General features: G+C 41.1%; 1 protein-coding gene across 2 annotated transcripts in view; it reads left to right on the forward strand.

The window, feature by feature from the left end:
• Positions 1-13,574, forward strand: part of XPO1 (exportin 1) — a 109,538-nt gene that overhangs the window by 57,704 nt on the left and 38,260 nt on the right. Inside the window, exon 3 of one of the 2 annotated variants that reach the window (XM_069768884.1) lies at positions 2,344-2,445. In XM_069768884.1, the coding sequence (XP_069624985.1) occupies positions 2,344-2,445 (102 nt within the window). Of the gene's footprint in view, positions 1-2,343; positions 2,581-13,574 lie in introns of both variants that reach the window. The other variant, XM_069768886.1, reaches the window with a different exon arrangement.

Here is a 13,574-nt window from a genome sequence, read left to right on the forward strand (position 1 = left end):
AAAGGTGATCACATCCTCATGTGTGATTTTCTAAATAGTCTCGTTCTAATTATGTTAACCAAGATTAAAAGAACCAATATTTTTACCACCTGTTTATACATGTAACAATTTTTTTCTATTATATCACTAAACATGTCACTTTTCAAGTGTTGAAGAATAGTACAGTAGAATCCTCGTTCATGAAATATGAACTAATCAAACAATTAATAGTAGGTTTTTAAAGGGAACCTGTCACCCCGTTTTTTGAGATATAAATACTGTTAAATAGGGCCTGCGCTGTGCGTTACTATAGTGTATGTAGTGTACCCCGATTCCCCACCTATGCTGAGAAATACATTACCAAAGTCGCCGTTTTCGCCTGTCAATCAGGCTGGTCTGGTCAGGTGGGCGTGGTGACATCGCTCTTTTCTTCCCCAGCTTTCCGTTGGTGGCGTAGTGGTGTGCGCATGTCCAGAGTTCCTAATCCCCTGCGCGCACGTGAAGCAAAAGCGCGCGTTCTGCGCTATTGCCCCTGTCATCGGTGGGGGCGGCCATCTTCCTGGGGCCGCGCGTGCGCAGATCGAGTGCTCTGCTGCACAGGGCTTCAGGAAAATGGCCGCGGGATGCCGCGCGTGCGCATTAGATTAGTTTGCATCTCGGCTTTGGGAAAATGGCCGCCGCGATCTCTAATGCAAGGATGCAAACAAGTCGATTCTACTTCTTCAGTTTCACAATCTTTGGAGAGTACAATAGCCAGCCACCAGCGCCGATCATATTCACAGTTCACATAAGCAGTTATGTCATCCATTGCCAATCTTGCTCCGCCTTCTACCAGTTCATGAACTTCACTGTCTTTGCATGAAAAAATTTTTGTTTTTATTTGTTTCACTGCATGGAATGAAAGTTCCTTTGTTGGGTTCTGCTTCCTGTAACCGATGTTTTAAAACTCTCCTCCTCTTCGTAGTCCTGGTTTGTACGATACATGAACTGGATGTTAAAAATATTTTTCTCCCTCCATTTGAAAAGTTGCATGGTTGTAAAGATTTGGTGTGAATACGGCCTCTGGAGGCTGGAGCTGCCAGCCTGTCATCTGCTCTGCATTCACTGTCTACCCCTGGTCATTCTCAGCCCTAACAAAGCTTTCTCCTCTGTCCTCTCCTGCTTCTAAGCTGTAATAATAAAATAATACAGTAATATCTAAAAATCATGGATTATTTGGTAAATATAGACCCCACACTTTTAGACCACAGGCTGAACAGATCTGAATTGAAGATTTTCAAATTGACACTGTAATAGTTTTATATTTTTAAATATGATCCCATCACGATCCCAACTTGTATTTTGGTTCAGATGTGGCTAGGAGCCTAGCAGGCACATGCAGTTTTTGAAATTTTTAAATTTAAACATTTTTTTCGGAAATGTGTGTTTAAAATTTTGCGTTCGCATGGGTAAAATGTTAACAAAGAAACTCTTGTGAGATATCTGAAAGCCTGTACAGTTCTGAGTAGAATGGTGTTCTTGTTTCTCAATCTTTTTTTCTAGCCTGAGTTACAAGGAGAAATGTAAAGGCAGGCGACACCGAAATTCACATTTTTTCCGAACTTTGAAAATCAATTAAAAAAAAAAAAATCTAGAATTTTTTTCTTCACATTTTGCATTCTGACACACTATTACCAAATAACAAAATCTCAAAAGAATGAAAAATACAGAGGTAAAAAAAAAAGAATTTGGCAAGGACAACCACAGAGGTCTGCTGCAGACCTCTGGTTGTCATGCCTGACGCATCGGTGACCCACGATCGGGTCACAGATGGGCAGATCCAGTGACACGCTTCCTGTAAGCGCAAGTTAAATGCTGCTGTCAGAGATTGACAGTGACATTTAACTAGTTAATAGCCGTGAGTGGATCACGAGTCCACTCGCTGCTGTTGTATAGATCAGCTGTCATGTACCCGGAAAGGTGCGGGCACAGAGCTGGAGCCTGTACTAAATCGGGGGGATTCAGACATGTGCCATAACAATACACACATGTCGGAAAGGGGTTAGTTTTTCATGCTTCCTTTTTTTGGGGGTGTGTGTGCTACTTATTTTATGTAAGAAAGAGCAAGTGGGTTATTCTACTCTACCATGAAAAAATGGAAGACGCAATTCAGTAGTATGTGGTTTATTCGTCAACGTTTTTCAAAGTATATAAATTTCTTCATCAGGACAACCTGCCCAGATAAGGATCTATTACTTATAAGGATAGATCATAGACCTGTAAGAATTTGCTATTTTTTTTATAACTATATAAGGTCTTTGGTGTAGAAAGTACATAACTACTAGTCTCTGGTTACAAATGTATGTGTTTCTCTTTTATTCACAGCAAAGAATGGCACAAGAAGTATTAACCCACTTAAAAGAACATCCAGATGCCTGGACAAGAGTCGATACCATTTTGGAGTTTTCACAGAACATGAATACCAAAGTAAGAGCACGTTGATGAGTTTAAGACAACATTCAACCTCTTGTTGCACTGCACTTCTACCCTGCTCCCCTGACATCATGTTTGAAGAAGGCGTCTTGATTGCCATGTCTGGCTTTCATTATCTGCCAAAACTAGGTTGTTTTTCCTTTTTGTTTTTTTTTGTTTTAGTTTTATGTGATTTGTTGAGTATGTGAAAACAAAGTCGATTAAATAATGTAGATTATGATTTCACCCATACCTGACTAATAAGTGAGGGATAGATCATACTGTTTTTAATAGGACTGTCTGGTTCCACTTTAATTCTTTAGGTCCTGATTAGTGTAGATGGCTTACAATTCTTAAAGGTACCGTCACACTAAACGATATCGCTAGCGATCCGTGACGTTGCAGCGTCCTGGCTAGCGATATCGTTCAGTTTGACACACAGCAGCGATCAGAATCCTGCTGTGATGTCGTTGGTCGCTGCAGAAAGTCCAGCACTTTATTTCGTCGCTGGACTTCCTGCTGATATTGCTGAATCGGCGTGTGTGACGCCGATTCAGCGATGTCTTCGCTGGTAACCAGGGTAAACATCGGGTTACTAAGCGCAGGGCCGCGCTTAGTAACCCGATGTTTACCCTGGTTACCAGCGTAAAAGTAAAAAAACACTACATACTTACCTTCCGCTGTCTGTCCCTCGGCGCTCTGCTTCTCTGCCCTGTGTAAGCACAGCGACCGGAAAGCAGAGCGGTGACGTCACCGCTGTGCTTTCTGGCCGCTGTGCTTACACAGTGCAGGAAAGCACAGCGCCGAGGGACAGACAGCGGAAGGTAAGTATGTAGTGTTTGTTTCTTTTTTACTTTTACGCTGGTAATCAGGGTAAACATCGGGTTACTAAGCGCGGCCCTGCGCTTAGTAACCCGATGTTTACCCTGGTTACCGGCATCGTTGGTCGCTGGAGAGCTGTCTGTGTGACAGCTCTCCAGCGACCAAACAGAGACGCTGCAGCGATCCGGATTGTTGTCGGTATCGCTGCAGCGTCGCTTAGTGTGACGGTACCTTTAGTTTAGATCTTTCTTCTATAATGCCGTGCAGCAAACAAACTGCTATCCTGCACTTCTAAGGGCTGCTGAGTTTTAAGATGTAACCCTTATCTGCATGAGATGCCCCAAATTATATAGTTACAAAAAATAGTTGATTGTATTTAAAGTGTATGATTTGCCACCTTAAACATGTGTAGTTTCTGCAACATGTATATTTGCCAACCCTGATGCTACGAAAAGGTTTTTCTGATAAAATCTAAATCTTAAAAGCACCTTAAGCGTCTCCTGACCGCATCTTTTATTAATCAGTAGTGTGATAATCAAACCTATCTTGCTTTAAATTGTCTATGGTGTTCAACAATTGAATATTTTAAAGCTGAATCATATAGATTAAAACTTTTAGTGCATCTGCTATAATGTAAGTGTAAACATTACAATTTAATAGATTTCAAATTTTTTTTAACTTGTTACTGTATACAATGCCATTTTTATGCAGTTTCTGCCGCATAAAACTTCCATTGTACATCCATTATTCATGGTATTTTAAGGCTTTTTATCTTGGCAAATCATTCTCTAATCTTCCTCAAAATGCTAACCGTAGTTAACAGTATTTGCTTGCGTGGACGTTTTTTTTCTGCTGTTGAACACTGACAGACGTTACTAATGTTTAAGTTGATTTATCAACAGTACATTATAAAAAAAACTCAAATTGTCTTGTGAAAAAATGACTTGATTAGCGGCACAGAAAGAAAGCAGCAGGTAAAGAACTCTTCAATTTACATAAACTGCAAATGATTTGGTGCTAAATTTTCTGCACTATTACATTTGGCTTTTATGCAATTTTTTTTTATTAAGCTGTTAACGCTTCCTGATATTAATCATCATGTTCCATTATGTTGATTGCTTGTAATAGGAAGAAAAGGGGTGTCTTCCTGTGCAACTGACACAGCTAGGCTTTGACGGCAGGCCTCCACAAGGTCTACCCTTTTCATTCCCTTTAACTGAATTCTGTTCATCAATTGTTTTGTTTCATGGGTGGGTGTTGGGGAAGGGGGGCTTTGGGAGGCTAGTGGATATATATATATATATATATATATATATATATATATATATATATATATATATATATATATATATATATATATATATATATATATATTTATTTCACTATTTAGAAACTTCTGCCACAGGGATCATTATCATACAACCTGCTGTTCATATTTGCTGTTGACATGCTGTGTCCAAATGTTAGCACTTAAAATGTACATCCAATTATTGAACACCTTTTATTTTTTTGAGCCAAAAAATCCTGTGCTGTACACCCTTGATAAAGACCATAAAAGTTGCCACTAAATAAAGCTTGTAACTCTGATTGTATGACAGATTTAAAAAAAAAAAAAAAAAAAAAATAATATATATATATATATATATATATATATATATATATATATATATATATATATATATATATATATATATATATATATATATATATATATATATATATATATATATATATATATATATATATATATATATATATATATATATAATTTATTCCAGGGCAGAGCGGGCATCAAAAGCTAAAACTGCAAATTTCTGACCTGGTAATAGGTTTTCTTTTAAAGGGATCTCCATGGTTAATGGTTAATTTTTGTTTCAAATAAAGGAATGTTCTGGGTATATAAAAGAAAAAAACTACAACTTGGCAAGTTTTGAGCTCGCTGCTAGATGGGTGATAACTTGCTGATCGTTGAGACCCCTCCAACCTATCCAGAGAACAGGGCTCTGAAAAGCCCCAGTAGAGTGGAGCAAATCGCATGTTTGCCGCTGCTCCATTCGGGGTATATGGGACTGCTGCTCTTTTACAGACTACCCTTCCCCACCCCACCTCCCTATTAATGTTTTGGGAGAGTTAAAGGGAACCTGTCAACCAAACCCCCCCCCCCCCTATCCCCCTATCCCCCGGCATTTGTAACTAAAAGAGCCACCTTGTGCCGCACTAATGCTGCATTCTGACAAGGTGGCTCTTTTAGTTATTGTTCGTTGCACTGCAGAAATAATTGCTTTAGAATTTGGTCCCTCATACCTGTGAAATCGCCAGGGAGGCAGGTCTTTTCCCCCTCATCCAGACGCCTCCCAGCCGTTACTCTGCGAGCAGGGCACCGCGTCCTCGGCGTTATTCAGTTGTCCAGGCGCCTGCGCGGTCATATTCTGCCTTGGGCATGCGCAGCTTGCGCTGCCCGACAACTGACATCACTTGATGTCTTGTTAACTGTGCCTGCATGCACGCGCGGGAACGCAGGCGCAGTAAACAAGACGGGGAAAAACCTGCCTCCATAGTGACTTCGCAGGTATGAGGGACCAAATTCAAAAGCGATTTATTTCTGCAGTGCAACGAACAATAACTAAAAGAGCCACCTTGTCAGAATGCAGCATTAGTGCTGCACAAGTTGGCTCTTTTAGTTACAAACGCCTGGGGGGGGGGGGGTGTGACAGGTTCCCTTTAATGTTTTGAGAGAGTTTTCACTTGGGGATCAAGCCCTTGTATTTTCCATTTTTGAAATCGGTAGATCTTCCATAATGATTTTATGACCAATCCTATACGTTTTGTCATAGAATATTATTCTTTATACCATTCCTTAAAAAAAAAAAAAAAAAAAAATTTAGTGCATTTATATTGTAAATTATGTTGGTTACTGTTTAGGCTGTAGCTGAATTAACTTCCTGTGGTAAGGGTCATCCTGAGGGTAAGGAAGCTCTAAACCCCTATGTGCAAATGGAAATTCTGCTGTGACTTTACATCCTAATTCATAGGCTCTTTCAATTGTTGATTTTTGACTTACTGTTACTTTTAACATTCCTTTTATTTATTTATTTTTTTTTCATTTTTCATTTTCTTACAAGTTTGTCACAGAACTCAATATGTGAACTATCAGTCTTGTATGAGAAATGTAGAAATTCCCCAACAACATCCAATAGCAGATATTTTTCTTGCACATTGTGTGAGGCACTTGTATGATCCCTTTGGTTGAAGTTATGTTGATCGACTTTGTTGTATATATAATTAACCTTTTATAGTTAAAAGCTTTTATCCTGTGTCAAACATCTAAAATGCAGAATCTGCAAAATTTACCTTTCAGGTATTGCTCATCATGGTGACATTTGTAGAACTGTAGCGTATTATTGCTTTAATAGGCCTTGTGACTTAAAAGCGCTTTTTTAATTTGTTTCAGAATGTCCATTATGGTCTCTTAAGAAACTGTAGGTAATGTCAACTTAAGCATTTTTAAGCAGGTGCCTTCTATATCAAGCTTCAGAATAAACAAGCCTTTAAAAGGGGTGTTAGCGATTTTTTTGATGTAATCTTTATCAAGTAATAAGTAATGATTATCAATTTCTCATTCAATGGATACCTGCATTGCTTAGTTTAGGAAGATAACAGTCCTGTCATGTAATGTTCACGTGCTCAGTAAAAAGGTATTCCCATCTCCAAGATCATATCCCAATATGTGGTTGCTATAATATTTGCAAATGCCTCCATTTAGAAATGTAGTATAGTGCTTCTAATTGGCTATGTCGTTTACCCCATGTGTAGGACTTTGCAATAGTAGTCCCTCAAGCAGCTCTGCTAGAGAAAGCAGTCAATCGCTCTGTAAGGTTATGTTCACACGTCGCATTTTTGCTGCTTTTTATGCGAATTTTAAGTTGCATTTGCCTGCAGGAAAAAAACCTGCAACAAAATTCAAGATGTGAACATAGGCTAAAGGTACAAGCATACTATACATGATTGTAGTAATTTGTTTTTTTACAAAATGGGAAAAATTAGGCATAGACCCGCAGCACCAAGTCCAGCAATTATCACAGGAGTGTGAACTCTTGTGCAGTTACCAGCCAACTGGCTTCCTTTGTTGGACTCGGGCTGACACGCAGACATATTGGCACCGCAGATCCCAGGCTCAACAGCACAAAGCTCCGAGATATTGAATCTAGAAAATAATCTATAATAAAAGAATGCAATATCTCTGAACCTAGCCGAGCACATAATTGGAATCTGCATTCCTTTCCCCACAAGCCCATACACCATGCAGCCACCTCTAGAACCCTGCGTTATTGAGTTATAAAGCATAGCTACCATAAATTAAATACCGTCTTTCCCCCCTAACACAGACGCACCACAAACATCAGTTACTTCCTCATGTCTCCCTGGTGCCGCCTCATGGCATTTTCCCGTGTCATATTGCGCCTGCGTGGACGCGCGTCCCGAGATCCCGCCCCGCAGTCTCTTCTGATTTTTTCACACTGCGGGGCTGGGACTCTTGCGCATGCGCAGTGCTTATCTGCGGCTCTCCCTCATCTCCCTCCGCCTCTTTCCTACTGTGCAGCGTCATAGGAATCTATAACAAATTCTAAAACAGATTATTTCAGCATTGGCGCAGGACAAGAACTAAAAGAGCCACCTTGACAGAATGCAGCATTATTAGTGCTGCACAAGGTGGCTCTTTTAGTTACAAATGCCGGAGGTGGGTGACAGGTTCCCTGTAATGTGTTTTGGTGGTCGTTAAGGGGTTAAAAATTGTCTAATAACCTCCTGTTAACATTGATTGGCTGCATCATTTACACTAATGCTCAAATCATTGGACAGAGATTGAAGTGCGGCACATGAGTACTGCGGTCATGGTATTCTTTAAGCATTTTCATGCTTTACTAACCTCGCAGCTCTAGCCAATGTTAACACAGATGGCACTGAAGCAGCTGGGTCTTCTGATTTAAGTTTTGTTTTTGTTTTTTTTTTCCTCTCCCACTGTTGACACCCTGCAATATTTAAAATGCCTGATATAAAAAAGGATCATTTTCTGATAATACATTTCCATTAAATCTACATTTAAGCACTAGGCACTTCAGAAAAAAAAATAGAAATCTGTTATGTATTGGTAGCATTATGAAAGGTTCATCTAAAATGCAACTGCTTTCTGCTCTGTGGGAACTAAAAAATACTTCAGTAGTTGGTATGACAAGCATACTGGTGCTTTCAGGTCTCTGTAATGTCACTGTGCACAGAAGCCTAATGGCAGGAATTGGCAGCGCTTTGGACTTGGCACATGTTGACTGTTTTCTATTGAGCGCAGGTGAATCCGCATGTGTTCACTGAACCATGCGGAATTAAGGTACATTCACACTGAACGATATCGCTAGCGATCCGTGACGTTGCAGCGTCCTGGCTAGCAATATCGTTCAGTTTGACACGCAGCAGCGATCAGGATCCTGCTGTGATGTCGTTGGTCGCTGCAGAAAGTCCAGCACTTTATTTAGTCGCTGGACTCCCTGCAGAGATCGCTGAATCGGCGTGTGACGCCGATTCAGCGATGTCTTCACTGGTAACCAGGGTAAACATCTGGTTACTAAGCGCAGGGCTGCGCTTAGTAACCCGATGTTTACCCTGGTTACCAGCGTAAAAGTAAAAAAACAAACACTACATACTTACCTTCTTCTGTCTGTCCCCCGCTGTGCTTCTCTGCACTGGCTGTGAGCGCCGGCCAGCCGGAAAGCACAGCGGTGATGTCACCGCTCTGCTTTCTGGCCGCTGTGCTCAGTCAGTGCAGGAAAGCACAGCGCCGGGGACAGACAAAGGAAGGTAAGTATGTAGTGTTTATTTTTTTTACTTTTACGCTGGTAACTAGGGTAAACATCGGGTTACTAAGAGCGGCCCTGCGCTTAGTAGCCCGATGTTTACCCTGGTTACCGGCATCATTGGTCGCTGGAGAGCTGTCTGTGTGACAGCTCTCCAGCGACCAAACAGCGACGCTGCAGCGATCGACATCGTTGTCTGTATCGCTGCAGCGTCGCTGAGTGTGAAGGTACCTTTACCGCTTCCAATTGTACTGGTGAAATTTATCCTGCAGAGACTAGCATCTCTGGAAGTTAAACATGCTGCGGTCTGGAGAGACGCGCCTCATGTCTGTCTGATTATCTAGTAGTTGTATATGCTCAGTATCTATTTCTGAAAGAAAAAACTATGGTATGTAATGTATATCTCAGCAGATTGTTTAAAAGGAACCTGTCAGATCGGATAATGCCATTAACCTGCAATTATAGGGTTAATCTATAGGTAAATGGCATAATGAAGGTGTCCGCCCACCATGATAAAAGGCACCCAGGAGAAAATGAACTTTATCCCCCATTGTCCAAGGAGCCACTGGCATAGTCATGTTGCCATACCTCAGCAGTGAATACGTACAAAGCCAGCTGTCAGTCAAAGTGCCGGAGCGTGGTTGCAGCCGATAACTTAGTTTCATCAGCACACCTGTATGACTGACAGAAGGACTGGCGGCTCCTGGGAGAAAAAAGTAAATTTTCTTGTGCTGCTGGGCACTTTCAGAATTCCTATATCTGCAGGTTAATGGTGTTATCTGACCTGACAGGTTCCCTTTAAAGAAGCACTCCAAGGTTTTTGTCTGTATTTTGTCCCTCTGCATCCCCCACATTATTGCATATACACATTTTATGTACTTCCTCACTCTCCAAACCCTTCTGTTCTCTGCAGACCCCATCATGACCTTTGACGTATAGGCACGTCATAGGTCGCCTCCCCTGTTTTGCCGCAGGTTCCTGCGATGAGCTCGCAACTTTTTCGGCAGATGTCTGCTGATTACCCCTAACAGCTGTTAACATGTTAAATGCTCCTGTCAATCTCTGACATCTGCATTTTAACATGAGTGATGCGCTTCCGGTACAAACTCTGCTCATTTGATTACAGCTTTTAGTCTTTCATGCAGACTATTGAAGCCAGTAAAGAGTGTGTGTATGTATGTGTGTATGTATGTTCATTCGATTTATAAATCTTCATGACCATTGCTGTTTTCGCTACTCTCCATGACCAGAGCCATAACTTTTTTTTATTTTTACATCAATATGGCCATGTGAGGGCTTATTTTTTGCGGGACAAGTTGTACTTTTGAACAACACTAGCATTAGCTTTAGCATGTCTTGTTCTCGAAAACAGGGGCAAGTGCGGTGAAATTGCTAAAAAAGGGCAATGCCACACTTGATTTTTGTTTGGCTTTTTTGCTAGGCTTTTTTTGCTAGGTTCATTAAATCCTAAAACTGACCTGCCATTCTGATACTCCAGGTCATTACGAGTTCATAGACACCAAACATGTCTAGTGTAAGATTGCTCTTACTGAGTGTATTGGGGGACACTCGCTTGGAACGGGATTAACGTACTGTCACATTTTTTTTTTTTTTTCAAACAGTCTATTTGGTTTATTAGACTCATAAACCATTTCATGAACAGTCCATTACACATTCCATCAGGACGTCATGGTATATCGCTTTGAAACACTGTCACTAAACACGCTGAACCACTGTGTCCAGTTACCGTACGCCATACAGTTCATTAATGCCCATGGAGCACAACAGGCACCAACATATGACATTACGGTTGCAGCAACTAAACACGCTGGTCCTCCCCTGACCAGTTGCCGTGGGTTACCACACAGTTCATATCACAAGTACCAACAGTCTGTACAGGTACCTGACGGGAGCTCCTGCCCCACCTGCTGACTCCTTGTCAGTCCTCTGGAAAAGCTGCCTCACGGGAATCACCAACTTGCCTGTGCGGCATATCCTAGTCAGGCCAGACCCACCGAAGAACTGTAGCTTTCCCAACAATTACACTGTGCGCTTTTCAGGGATCTGGTCCTACTCCCAGGACCTCCCAACACACAAGCGTGTGGCCTGTCCAGGTGCTATTCAGGACTCCGTCCAACACCCCAGGCCACCAGGTCTGAAGCCCCACCATGTGCTCTTCAGGAAGCCTCCTCCCAGGTCTTCCCACACAGGCTTCAAACAGGAAACTCACAGGACATGTGACCCACACCCTGGTCACATTATATATCCTTAACCACTCCCCTGGGTGGGCGTGTGGCTAGTTTGTCCCGCCCATCTCACATAACTAGCCCTGCCAACCTCCCATGACTATTATACAACACAAAATACTTGTGGGACTATAGGTCCCAGACACCACATCGCTTCAGGCTGGCAGCACAGAGTCTCCTCTGCGACACACGTATCGGCCATTCGCCACAATGCCGGACTTTGTCACGTAATCACATCTATGCATGCAACTGCCATGCACTCTCAGCTTCAATACGCCTCAGTGCGTATACTGGGGAGACCATGCAGCGCCCCCTACCTGTTACAGGGGTCACTGCATCACACTAGGTTCTTTTTTTATCTAAGTGGTGGAAAAAAAATTCCAAAATTTGCTAAAAAGAAAAGGTGCCATTTTCCGATACCTGTAGCGTCTACATTTTTTTGTGATCTGGGGTTGGGCGAGGGCTTATTTTTTGTTTGCCAAGCTGGTGTTTTTAATGATGCCACTTTTATGCAGATACGTTCTTTTGATCGCCTGTTATTGCATTTTAATGCAATGTCACGGAGGCAAAAATGTCATAATGTTGGCTTTTCAATTTTTTTTTTCTCGCTACATTTTAGTGATCAGCTGTTGTTTTCCACATAACATTTGATGTATTTTATCCTGAGCAGAATGTATCACGATTTTGTATATATTTAATGTGCATCATGTTATTCCTTTTCTAAAAAATCTTTATTTTTGTATATGTATTTCAGTATTTCAAAGAGGTTTCTGATGAAGGTCTTGTGATTAGACCGAAAACGTTTAAACCTTTGAACTGGATGCACAAAATAAACGAAATGTTCATTTTCATCTTGCATAGGAACTTTTGAGTGCCAAGTAATTTATTGCTATTTACTGACGGGTTGGAATCCTGACTTGTGCACCTCCAAGGAGCCTTGAGTGCCATGTGTACTTCCTTTATATTAAAAATTTGTATAGATACCATTTTGGGCTGGATACAAATGTTTCGATTTAAAAAAAAAAAAAAAAAAAAAAACAGTTCTGAGCAGCTCATACATCTTAGACAGCCGCTAAGATCATTGGCTGCAGCACGATCTACACGATCTGTCATAACAGACCATAATAGACGCTAAGAACAGCAGCAATGCAAGCTACACAATATGGAATATTCTAAACCGGAAAATCCCTATTAGTCACCCGAGGAATCAGTAAATCATTACACTACACGCTCCTGCCTGGCATGTCTTACTGCTGTGGTAGCCACGTGACTATCCTTATTCTTCTGTTCTAAATGAGCTGTGATATCCTATATTGTTACTCTGTGACAATATCTGTAATTCTTTTCAACACTGATTTGTTCTCCATATGGAGAAAGTACAATCCAATCGATTGCGTTACAGGAACTTCTAGTGACTGACCCGGTGACTCACCCCGTCATAAAACCATGTAAATCCCAGGGGGGTCAGTGTGATCACATGACCTACCTGAAGAGCAGTATACCATTAATTTTCAGATGGAAAGGAACAACCTTATATGGGTGTACTACTATAATTCTGTATATTCGGGAGACTGCTGACATAATGGAGTGAAACTAGGACTCTTAAATTTTTTTTTTTTTTTTTTTGTAGGTTGCCAATTGCAAGCATGCGTTGTGTGCCACTTGTGCATAAAATGTTTGATTTCTCCTATTGATAAAGTGCAATCATTTGATGATCTTTCTCAAAGGAGTCTGTTGACTGGCCTACTTTTATGGTGAATTCGTTTTGGATGTGAAAAGCTGCTGACAGTTTATATGCACATGTAGCTCTTTCAAAGGAAAGTCTGGCAATACATTTATATGGTCTGTCCGTTCCTCTGTTGCTGAGAAATCTGTCAATTCTCATTCAGAGCCGCTGCCTCCTGCTTGAGTGACATCCGACAAGCAAGAGGAGGCAATACTGAGCGGGTAATAGAGCTGGAGTGACAGATTTCAGGTCTACCAAAGCCCTTATGCCTCATTTGCATATAAATTCGAACACAAATTACTTTGTAATAAAGAAACAGACTGGCCATGTAAAGGTATTGCTGGACTTGTGTTGGCATAAGGTACCTGTGCATATAAATAATTTGGGGGTGAAATCCTGTTCAGATTCCCTTTAGGTGCAGAATCATTTTTATTGTACTAAATAAATGAGTTTAAAAAAAATCTAATCTCCTGCAAAAAGATGCAACAATCAGAGTAGATTGCA

This window comes from Ranitomeya imitator, chromosome 5, assembly GCF_032444005.1.
Source record: "Ranitomeya imitator isolate aRanImi1 chromosome 5, aRanImi1.pri, whole genome shotgun sequence".
NCBI classification, from domain to species: Eukaryota; Metazoa; Chordata; class Amphibia; order Anura; family Dendrobatidae; genus Ranitomeya; species Ranitomeya imitator.